Source organism: Polistes canadensis, unplaced genomic scaffold (genome assembly GCF_001313835.1).
Source record: "Polistes canadensis isolate GaletaPanama2010 unplaced genomic scaffold, ASM131383v1 scaffold_49, whole genome shotgun sequence".
Taxonomy (NCBI): domain Eukaryota; kingdom Metazoa; phylum Arthropoda; class Insecta; order Hymenoptera; family Vespidae; genus Polistes; species Polistes canadensis.
The window spans coordinates 69,375-82,744 of NW_014569596.1; the positions used below are offsets into that span (position 1 = coordinate 69,375).

General features: G+C 28.7%; 1 protein-coding gene across 1 annotated transcript in view; it reads right to left on the reverse strand.

Moving 5' to 3' along the window:
• The window catches only part of LOC106785375 (ankyrin repeat and fibronectin type-III domain-containing protein 1), an 89,486-nt gene that overhangs the window by 69,367 nt on the left and 6,749 nt on the right, over window positions 1-13,370 (reverse strand). Inside the window, exon 2 of the mRNA XM_014745770.1 lies at window positions 966-1,102. Within this exon, the coding sequence (XP_014601256.1) occupies window positions 966-1,102 (137 nt within the window). The remainder of the gene's footprint in view (window positions 1-965; window positions 1,103-13,370) is intronic.

Consider the following 13,370-nt stretch of genomic DNA (forward strand, 5'->3'; position numbering starts at 1 on the left):
TCATATTTTTCTTCTTCTTCTTCTACTCTTTCCTTTATTTCTTCTTTGACTTCCTCTCTTACTTGCATCGACTAACTTCATTGAAAAGAATGAAATTAACCAGACTTTCTTACTCTATATTTTCACGTCTTCTCTATATTAGATATAATTAAATCGTCTTCCATTTCTTGCCAGCTTTTCCGACTTTTCCTCTAAGAGAATCTTCTTTTACTTTGCATATTGGGGGATAATTATCACCGATGGATAACTAAATTAGTGATATTTATTCTTTATGTTCTTAAAAAAAAAAAAAAAAAAAAAAAAAAAAAAAAAAAAAAAACACTTTTCTGAAAATATTACACAAAGTGAATTATCTAATATCGATAAACTTGGAAATAAAGTTTTTCTTCGACACCATTTCAAGTCATTAATCAAAAATCTATCGCGATAGAAAAACAATCCAATTTGACGAGTTTCTCTTTTTCGTTTCTTTTTATTTTTATTAATAAAAATGGATATTTTTTAAAAATATGCCGAAAGAAAGTTATTTAATTAAATGAAGCTTGTCGCGGATGACCCTTACTATTGTTATTAGATTAAACGAAAACCATCCGGTCGATTTTCTTTCAATTCCGATAACGTATCCGTGATAATGTGCGCGTGTTTCTGCATACATTCGCAAATTTAATGAATATTCGGAACAAGGATTATAGATTAATAATATATCGGGGACTGAAAGCATCTTTCGGAATAACGAAATATCATAGTTTGCTATTGGTCGAATAACATAGACTTTTCAAATCTTATTTAACATCATATTATTGTATTTAATAAATTTACGAATGCATTATTCCAAAATTATTCCGAACAAATGAAACTTTTTTTTTCCTTCCTAATTTTCAATATAAGAAATTATTAATAAGAAAATTTTCTTTTTTTTTTTTTTTTTCGATATAAACATAAAAATATCAATGTAAATGATCAACCTTTTTTCCTTTCGTTGTTGCTTCTTTTTCTTGAAGGCCTTTTTAACTCTTAGAAGTAGAAAAGCGGCGCGATCGATGGTCAGGCCCGGTGGGGCCTTGTCGCCGCTCGACATCCTGCGTCCCAATCCTCCTAAAACCTGCAATCAATTATTTTCTTTTTAAGTAAACTCTTTATATCGCGTTTATTGTTAAAATTCAAGAATAAAAAGTTATAACTGTGGATACATTTTAAGCTGTTTTGTTTTTTTCTTTTTATTCATATTTTAAAAGCCTTAGAAAGTTTTTCATTGCGAGCTAATTAAAATTCACTGTTAAACGAGATCAAATCATATTGGAATATGTTAATGCATTTAAAATATATACAAACGTAAACATCGAATATATATCATAGTAAATTTGAATAATCATTTAGAAATATATTCGTAGCATAGTAAAATCCGTCGTGCTGAAACCGAATAAGGTACACGTCTAGTTGACAAATTTTTCAATTTATTTTTCTCGATAACAAAGTTTTAATATAATGCATAAATTTTATTCTACATTTTATTCGACTTACTTAGTTTTGTACATTATACCATCGGTTACAAGATATTCTGTATTCTATATACGCATAATATAACAACATTAATAACATATTTTTATGAAAGTCTTAGAAGGAACATATCTATAGCCTTGAAACAAACATTTGTTTACCTAATTATAACCTTTGTTTACGATAGGAAAAGAAAGAAAGAGAGAGAGAGAGACAAACTCGTATGATAAATTCCCATTTCGTTTGTTTTTTCGTCACACCCACATATTCGTGACGATAATGACACAATGGCGGCTCGCACACTTCCACAAATTATGTGTTCATTGGCTTCCGGCTTTCTATATTATTAGGAAAAAAAATAAATAAATTTGTTTTTTGCCCTGAAAAAAAATTCTTCTGTGAAATATCTTGCTGCTCTTTTTCCAATACTTTTTTTTTTATACGTGTATATACGTGTGTACGTACATACACGTGTATATACCATGTGTATATACATACATATGTAAATACATATATCCAGTTAACTACAAACCGAGAAATTAAACATCCAGTAAACAGGTCATTCGAGGAATTTCGAGATTACGTACATTAATCCATCTAACTGGAAGCTTGCAATCGATATTAGAGATCTACCCATTTGCAAATGCTAATGTGTTTCAATGTGAACGAATGAAAGATCGACAGATTCGATTTAATATCGTATCACATACTTTCGACAGATTCCTAGATGATAGTACGTGATGATGCTGCAATCCAATTTCTGTTGAAATTGGATCGAAATGTAAGACATTTATAAAGAGAAAATAACACTTAAAATCCATTTACGTATAGATACGAATATTTAATAATAAAATTAGATTCGTCATTCTTTCAAATAATACAATTTTGTCGATTAAAAAAAGATAGATTAAGAAAAACCAATTGTTAAGTAAAATTAGAATCTATTTAATTAATATAATATATTAATAAATAAACGATAAGAGAAAGTAAAAAATGAATGAACACTGAGTTAAAAGTAGAACGTCTCTAATTTGTGTCGACTTTGTTCTACGTCCACCAAAGATATATCTATGTACCTATGAATGTATGCGAAAGATAAACGAGAGATGACACAAGAAAACAACTCGCCAGGAGTCTGATTGTAAGTAACTGTGTTATAAATTGTGTCGCGAACTGTGTAACACAACACACGTACGTGTATTTACGAATATTATATGTACATACATGGAGATAAATATCACACGAAAAGCTTATTTTCGTGGAACAAAAAAAAAAAAAGAATATGCGAAGCTAGAGATTCCCTACTGAAATTGACGTAGTAATATTTTTTAAGAATATTAATAATTTGTTTTTCTCCCGAATACGCGCGCGAATGTTCATTCATTTTAAAAATATTCATGAAAAATTAATAGAATATTTCTCGCCTCTGTATTGATGTTCCCGTACTGAACGTTCGTATATTTTCCTCTTTACTTTTTCTTCGCCAAGCAACAGAAAGAAAAAGAGAGAAAGAGAGAGGAAGAGAGAATGGAGAAAAAACGTGAATAAATCACAATGCATTATCGAGATCATTTGACCACGGGACACCGACGATGATCGATGTTGTGACCCTTTTTACTTTAAATCAAACATTTCTACAAGATAAGTAGACGACTCGTTCTATTAATTCCGAATAAAAAAAAGAAAAAAAAAGAAAACAATCGTTTATTATGTCTCGAATTTTTATTCGAAAAATACAAAAACACCGATTTATTGTCAATCAACAAATGTCTCTTATTAAATTTAATCAATTAAATCATTAGGACTCTCTTCTTGTGAAAATGTACTGCTTGTATGTACGTATTAGATTTGAAATTCAAGATCAAATAATGAATCAGAAATCTGTCTGGACACTCGATTCGTCGGGATAGTGAACAAACGTGAAATGAAAATAAAATTGAACAGAGAAAATCTCGTTTCGATGGGAACGCATAGACGAAAACGGTAGTCGTTTTAGTTGATACAGATAAACCATGGAAAAAAGTGTCGCATAAAAAAGAAATAAGAACAAAAAAAAGAAAAGTTATTATTATTTTCTTTATTTAAACTTAATCTCCAACCAAATCTAACTTAAATATAATTCAAGCACTCCGTGTACCTTTAATATTTTACAATATCATATCCCTGCTTTTTTCTACAGCACCTTTAATGTTTTACGATATCATACAAAATACATCCTTACCTTTGTATACAGTATCGATAATAATATAAATAATCATAAATAATTACAAACATGTTACATGTAATATGCAAATAAAAATTCAACTTATACAACACGTATATATATATATATGTAAATGTATTCAGTTTTATATACAAAGTTTATCAGCCTTGTAAAATAGAATGATTCACGCATTTTAAAATAGAAACGTAATTTATCTTGAATAATATACAAAAAAAATTACATAAAATTCTCTTTTTCTTCTTCTTTCGTTTCTCTTCTTTTCCAATAAGCTAATTAACCGTAGATAAAAAAAAACAAAAAACTATAATTTCATCCTTTGGAAATATTCGCGCATCAAACTTCATAATATTTAGTAAAATTTTCGTAAAAATTCAAAAACATTTGCTTACTTTATCTCTCATTCTCTCTCTCTCTCTCTCTCATACTTTATCATTCTCTCGAAAAGATAATCGAACGTCAGGCAGAAGAGGATCGATCGATCTGTAAGAGTGTATCGTGAGAGCTATCGCATATACCATACATCGCTTGAAAATAATATTTCTTTGCCGCGTGGCGTGCACAAACCAGGATCGATAAAACTGCGGTCGTTACGTTTTCACCTGCATACGCTCATATATTCGCTCATTTCAATGTAGCATGTGTTTACGTGTGGCGTAGAGCAATAAACAGAAGCAGCATTGGTTGATGGTTTGTCCCTTTTTCTCTCTTTCTGTTGCACACACACTCTGTCTCTGTCTTTCTCTCGTTAGCCACCATTCAACAGTATATTGAAATTACCTTCAACTGATTGAAACTTTATTGAAACTCTGACAAATTGCGGCAAAGTTCCATGTACTTCCTACAACCTCTCCCCCCACCACCCCTCTCTCTCTCTCTCTTTCTCTCTAACTCATCCTTACCAGATTGTAATAATTCTAGTACGAGACAAAAGTTTAGAGAAAGAGATGAAAATGAATTGCAACTTCAAACATCAGGACTCTTACTCCTCTCTTTCTGTCTCTCTTTCTCTCAAACTATTCACATCCTATAGAACCTTCTTAACTCATTCACGTATCTACAAGTGTATCAAACAAGGACACACCTCGTTCCTATGTAATTTCTATCTCCAAGTACTACATATCCTGAAACTTGTCTAATGCACTCGGACTCCCGTTGTAACATCTAAAACAATATATATATATATACTATACGATAGTGAAAACATTTTACAATTTATTTCATTTCACATTTATAAAAATTAATTTTCTTTTTACAAGTTGAATTCTCATAAACTGGCAACAGGGTATAGTATTATAAGCTTTTTGAACATTTATATTATTTATAACAAACAAATAATATAGGTATATTATACTGAAATAATACCAGTATATAAATAATTTTACTCAAAGGGATAATATTTATATAATATTTTGTGAAATGTTATCCTTTGTCGTATTTTTCATGCGTATATGTATTTAAAATAAATTTCATATTTGTTTTTTTTAATCTGTGTATGTATGCACAAACATTGTTTCACTTATCATAACTTTCACGATACTACAAAGTTTTTATTTTAGTTATCCAGTCGATACCAGAATGTCCAATATTTTTCGAATGTCACGCAATATTTAAAAAAGTTTTTTCAATACTTTTATGTTACTCGTAAACAAATTTACTTTTCATTTCACCTAAACGTATTACTCCTATTACTTTCCTTTCATCTTTTTGCTATAATCATATATATCTTTCTATTATTTTTTTATTATCTCTTTTGAAAGAAATAGAAAGCAGGGATTGAAAATAATTATGTTATCATTTACGTTTTTTTCGAAAAAGTTATGAAAACGGATAAAATGTTATAACTGTTATAGATATACCGAATCTTTAGAACTGATAATACATCAGTTTCATATCAATTTTAGCAAACCGAAACCTAAACCAAAACCTAAACCGAAACCTAAACCGAAACCGAAACTCATATGGACGAAAACTTTTATATGCAGAACAGTTTTTACATTCCGTTAGTACTCATAACTGTTTAACAGTCAGAACAAATATATAACAATTTGAAAAAGTTTTTTTTAACCGTTTCAATCTTTGACAAAAGTCATGCATTTCAACATTATCATTTGCGAATATTCTGGTAAAATGAAATTCGTACTACTGGGCAATCGTTCGACCAAAGCAACCTGTCTCTCTCTCTTTCATTCTTTCTGTCAATCTTTCTCTCTCGCATTTTCATTAAATGAGTATGTATACGTATATATATATATATACACCTACACACAATTGTTTGACGAGGCATTATGTTTCTTCAATATAACCAAGTACAGATATTTACTTTTCGATCTACACATATTTGTCTATCGAATGAATCAATTTTCGAAAATATCGATTAATTTAGGCATTTACAATGCTGATATTTTCCTTCCCTTGATTTTCTTTCATTTTCCAACTTCCAAAGAAAATATAAAATATCGAATGTTTGCATATTGTGCGACACTGGCAATGAGATGCAATTTGGAATAATCTGAATCGATTAAAAATACAGCATAGTTGCATCGTTTATTTTAATTTTCGTAAAAAAGTTTTCGTTTAATTCATTTTTAATATTCCTACTTCGACATGTTTCCGCTCGAATAGTTGCATCCACTTAATTCGTTTTAACTTTTAACAATACTGCCATATTTGCCTGTGCTTATTTGTTCTAATTCAATTATTTTTTAACTTTCTTAGTTGGTACGTGAGAAGTTGCTCGTGAAAAATGTGAAGAATTTTAATCGATGCAGAAGAGATATGACAAACTTGGAAAATGTTTGAAATGCCTTAACGTTTGACGGAATTGCATGCTCATCAATTTTAAACTCTCTAATTCGATGCGTTATATTTGCGATTCGTTCTAAATATCGAACATAATTGTGCAAACGATTTATACGGTTTTTTTTAATAACCTGCAATCGTATTAATAATACGGATCAATTAGTTCTTTCATCATTACTATAGTGTTAACGATTTTTTTCATTCATATTCATGATAAAAAATATAAAAGTAACAAAAAATAATAGGTGTCTATTTTGAAAAGTTTGATGCATAATAAAATATCTAACTTATCCCGCGACAATAAATTTATAAATTTGCATTATTTTACAAAACTCTTTTAAATCATGCAGCTAGTAGTCATCCCCTTATACTTGCGAAAGTTTCACAATGAATTCGTAAGAAGCATCCTGAGATATATATATATATACATACTACTTTTTCAGCATTTCAAGGTAATTTTTAAGCATTCTCGTCGATATTCTATACGGGATGGCTAAATAATATTTAAAAAGTATGAATAAAAAATGAAAGAAATTATTAAAAATGTTATAAAAACGTAAGATATTTCAAAATGTTCTGTAATATCATAATATCGATATTTTATGAATGGATACTACAGATATTATATAATACATATTCATTCAATAGATCACGTATAAATATAATATTACATATCGAAAATGATATAGAAACTGATTTTATATATATATATATATATATCAATTATTATTCACAAATATAATAAATATTAAAAGAATAAAGATAATAGAGAAGGATCATTCTAAATATCTCATAAGTTTTTTTATATCTTCATATATCTTCATAACGAGAAAGTAACTCTTAATACTCTGTGAACTCTTAAAATTATGTTCTCTTCATTCAGAGAAAATATAAAACGTAAGAGAGATTTTTCATAACGTCTGCTTATTACGTTTTACAATATCATGTGGATATTTTTTTTATTGGTAAGAAATTTTTAATGAATTACGAGATAATCATATCTCCAGCGACAACCGACGGCTTTCACACATATTGACAGGTCGGAAGTAAATGAAATTTTGCTCGTTAAAAATTTGTACATAAATTAATTGGTTTTCTAAATAAATAGAGATAGTTAAATATGTAAAAAGAAAAAAAGAAAGGAAAAGAAAAGAAATCAAATATTTTAATTAACAATTATTTTCCGCAAATTTACCGAACGATACTCTGATCTAATTCAAATTCAACAGCAATCTTATATCAAATGTTGAAAGGATCTTGTTCCTGCGGTGTATAACGTTTATTATGAAATATATATTTCTATTATAAGTCACAAGATTAAATAATAACTACTTTCTACCTTTTAAGCTAGAAAATATTGAACTAGATAACGAAAAGAGGATTTAACTAGAGTGGAATTAAACTACGCGCGCTTTAAGACAAATCCTAATAATTTAAAGTTAAGTTCTTCAATAAATTATTTATCATCGTTGTTTCTACTTTAATTAGTTTGACATTACAAAGAAATTTCCGATTAAAGATATTATTTTTTCAAGCCTGAAAATGTTATAATATACGCGTAGGTACATTATTCACTTTGATTAATTTAAATATTTAATCAAGTGAAATAATTTAAATAAAAAATAATTCATTTAGAACAAATGTAATACTCCCACATACTCTATTTCAAATATGGCGTATCTCGAAGATATAAAAACTTTTCATATCGGACCTTAATAAATTTTCAATTTATGTTCGACTCAACAGGTTTATAGACTTCGAATCACGCGTTTCGGATATACATTTGAAATACCATGTGAGTCGTAAACCAAACGTCGAGTTTGTGCCGTTTTAAACTGCGTCGCTACGAATTTATGCGAAAGATGTAAAGAAAAAGATAGATAGATAGATAGATAGATGGAGAGAAAGAGAGAAAGAGAAATTAACTGGGTCATTAATTTAAAAATACGATTACCAAATATGTAGATAAGCGTACAAATACGTAAACGAGAGAAGTTTAAGGATACTGATATAAAGATAGGGACATTTTTATAGAGAAAAATAAAAAGGAAAAAAGAATAAAACAAATGGATAAAAAAAAAGCTTCTTTACTTAGGTAAAAAAAAAAAGTCAGGGAATAAAAGTCGACAATGGAAAGAAAAATGTTATGTCTCCTCCCTTCGAAATAAATTTTTTTCTTTTCATTTTCTCCTTGTCGGAACATACATACACACACACACACACAGATGTTCTTATTACCTCTAAAGGAGGTAGAATACCTTGCTAGCTTATAATTACGATTACGAAGAGAAAGAGAATAGAAATGTAAGGGATACTATTAAGGTCTCGTGACAAACTGAAAGAGAGGGAGATTGTCTCAAAGAAGTTCAGCAAACATTCGTCAACGTTAAAAGACTTCTCTCTTTTTCTCGTCCACGCTTTCCTGCAACAGGAAGAAGAATAGAGTAAAGAAGAAGGTCGAAGAGTCTAAGGATTAAGGGCGAACGAACGACTGATGTAAACAGAGTCTGATTTACGAGGATTTGCGGGACTCGGTCTTCTGGAAAATCCGATGTGCGGACCTCGTGTCCCCGTTAAATTCATTTCACGGGCAAACAAGTACGATTAGTATAGAAAATTGCAATGAAGTGTAAATAAGGAAATGCAAAATGTCACGAGAAGAAACAAATCATAGGCAATAAATCAAAGATATTGTATTCGTTAATCGAATATATAATACACACAATTTTCGAAAGAAACATTTTTTTCTTATTCCCTACAACAGTGTACATCTGTGTGTGTATATTTGTGTAAGATAAAGAATTAATAAAAACTGATTAAATACCCTACCGAACAAACATTCTGTTCCCTTTTCAGTCTCAGATGCAAAAACATTCTCTATCTTTTTAAAGGATTCTCCAAGGCCTCGTACGAATTTAAATTGAACGAATTTCCAGCCGAGATAAAATTGGAAAATTACAACGAAGGAGAGGTAAAAGTTACGTAGACGACTTATACGATCTATACACGGAATATTTTTAAGACTCGAACAAGTTTATTAAATTACGTAAAAAATCATGGTGACATGAACATTATTTATTTAAATTTCATGGGTGTCATAATGATGAAAGAAACATTTTGATCATACCTGGATTGTAAAAATAATTTGAACATCGAGTGTTGAAAATTAAGTCACGTAAAAAGGTTCTCGATTATTTTCGTAAATAAAAAATATTCAATAAAAAATGTAATATCATATGTGAATATTAAATTTTTTTCGCGATACATTTCCTTTACCCAGTGTTTCGCGTCATAGTAATCAGTGAATAATTTTTGTTGAACAAATTCTAACTTAAATTTTCTTTACAACGTGCAATATATATATATATATATATATATATATTCTTATAAAAGAAAATATGTGAATTAATAATTCTAGATTGAGATTTTAAAATGTTCATCTAATTTTAGAGCGAATATTCAGAATTATTCGTTGCGCAATACTGTCATATAATTTTGCGAACTACACTCAGAGATCTAATTCGCATCAAAATGGTCTATCTCTCCTCAGAAGTTTAGACTTTACGTAACAGCAGCGACATGTGTTCATATGCATGTATTTATCTGTATACTATATATATATATATGTTAATATCACGTCTACAGTAACAAATATCATTACTGTTTCATATATAATATTACGAAATTATTCCGTTTTGTTTGAAATTAAAACGTCGATGTATTTCTTGACGTTTTACCATAATATTATAGAGAAAAAAAATTCAAAGAAACATAACTTAAACAATACCCATAAATTTAAAAAAAAAATATATATATATATATATCAGTTGTATTTTAATTAATATTCGATATTATGTGAATATTATTATTAAATATTATTATTCATAATGGACATTATCATTTCATGAGATCATGATCACGAAAGGAATGTCACGTACTTGACAATGTCTTCGAGGGTATCGTATTATGTCCTCGACCACTATGACTGAAACTATTCAGGACAACTGTTTCATCGACCGCCATATCGGAACACCGTGAAAATTGAGGGAATCCTCAACGTGAGAGGACATTCAATAGTAAGGGATGGTGAATCGATAATGCATAACGTCTTCTGCATTTTGATATGGCCATCTTTATCTTTCTATGTCGATTCACTTTTCTATGCAATAAGTATCTGTATTACTTCTAATCAGATTTTCACAAAAGTTAGTCGTAGTTCATTCTTAAAATTATAAATGCAAACTTAAATATAAACTCGTTAGAAAAAAGTATTCAATATTATTTTACAATTTAATAATTATCAAAGAAAATCGAACTTGATTGATCTCTTGACCCACAAAAGCTTCGAAGGTTATTCCAAAAAAAAAAAGAAAAAAAACTCCAATTTATCTTATACCTCTTTTCATCTTAACTTTCTTATACTATCTTTGGAAATGGAATTTTTCGAAAACTTTTTTCGACGTAATGACTTTAAAAGAAATAATATGATATTCGTGTGGAAATGGATTGAACTTGTCATCAACGAAACTTATATGCTTTAGAGACATGATCTAAAAATATTTCAACTCTTGTTATTGACAAAATACAAGCTTCTCATACTTTTAATAAACTTTCACTATTCCCATATTTTCCTTCCGGCTTATATATCCTTCTTAATAAATAATTTTCTTATAAAAGGAAACACTAGATTTTCCTTTAATAAAATAAAATGAAAAATTATAAATAATATATATCTTACGATAATAAATATTTAAAATTAAATATACTAGAAAGACACAGTATGTATGGGCGTTTCGAAATTTTCATTTTGAAACTAGTTATCGAAAAGTTCATCGTATTTATTGTACCGGACATTAAAGAAATTGACTTTCCATCATAGAGATAAAGATCTATCAAATATCTTATTTCCTATATTCGTTTTATTATTTCTTATTTTCCTTTTCATGATTTATATCTTTTTCACGATCTTTTATCCTTCGATTAAAGTCCAATATCCATCCGTTTTTTAACAATCCTTTAACGCTCTTTATTTTATCGATATTTAGGTATATGTATATCAAATAAATAAATATGATATACTTTTATATTCACACAATCCATGGTAACAAGGTTAACAAAATTACAAATTCCGGCAAAATTTTCGACTTGTTAAAAGCACGGGTTAAAAAACAGTTATGATATCGGTTTCGGTTTGATTTTTGAAATAATTATGAAAACCAACGAAAAAGTTCTAACTTTGTTAAATCCTTCGTTTCTGTATCGGTTACAATTCGGTTTGACATAGAATCAATACATGATAGAATCGATATATGGTAGAATAGAAAAGTAACTTTTATAAAACCGATATGGGACTGATATAGTATCGTTTTTAAAGAACTAAAAATAAAATTAATATGCATGAGAATCAATCAATTAATAACATTTGTAACATTTTTTCTAGTGTTTATAAATGTTTCAATCATAATCGATATACGTACAAACAGTTTGAAATTTTTATTCCCGAAACCGTTTGAATTTTTGGTTTAAAATGAAAAAATGCTTTAAACTCCGAATCCTGCATGATTATCGATCGATGTGTTGTGTTAAACATGACCTTATTTCTTTTCGAAACTGCTTTCGAAAATAAGAAAAGAAACTTGGGTGGCATTGAAAAATATGAAATTTGGAAGATTCGACGGAAATTGAATTTGGGACATTCGCAATGATCGTTCGTATAGAATACAAAGTAAACGGAGAACGATACTGTTGAAAAATATTTGTTGATCGTCTCGAGATGATCTATGGAATTAAAGGAGTGGAACGAATGAGATCGATGAAATAATATGCTCGTACTACTGAAACTTACGGCAACAAACTTTTATTTAACAAAAATAACTTAATCACCACTGTTAAAATATTGTAATAAATTTATATTATTACAATGTTTATTTATTGATAAATTAAAAAAAAGAAAAAAGAAAAGATAATAAATGAAATTTACGTATTTATCGTTAATTATCAAAGTATACATACTTATCTACAAATTAAAGTTAACTCATCTCTAAATATTTGAATAGCATACTTTATAATATAATTATTTTTTTATCCTCTATGTGATTCCTACTTCGTTTAATACGAATTTCATAAAATGAACGATTAACGGAATGACTATCTACGAACGGAGAAATTATATGCTTGTACTACTGACAATTCTATAGAAAGTCCCGAGAGAAATTTAATAGGTATAAACTTGGAATCGTCAAGAAGACGCTTGCACGCAATATGAACGCATACAAAGCTGTAGAAAACGTAAACGTGACGAATGGTCGAACAAGTTTATGACACCATGGTGTTGTCGATGAAAAGTGTGTGCTATAACTCTGCTAATAAACCGACGTCATTCGTCCCTTAATAAACAATTCGAGTTTCAAAATCACGTAATGTTATTTCTGTGTATGTGTGCTTACACGCACATATATATATATAGATTCAAACGAGTAGACATTAAATAAATTCAATAATACATTGCTACGTCCTTTACTTAGAAAACTTGGTCAAGAGAGTAATAATACACTTCAAGATATCCGAAGTTTAGTTTCTTCAAATTAATAATACATTATTAGTCTTGCATTCATTATACTAAATAATCTTTGTATATTGTAATATGTATGAAAACCCGTGGGCGCTAAGAAAGTTCAAAAATTACGTAGGTGAAACTGAAATGGAATATATATATATATATTATATATTAAATTCTATTCATTAATTAAAACAAATTCATTATTCTATTATGTAAATATGTGTGCATAAAAATTAACCCTTTCTCTTTCTAAATCTGAAACATAATATATTATATAAAATTTCGTTTCAT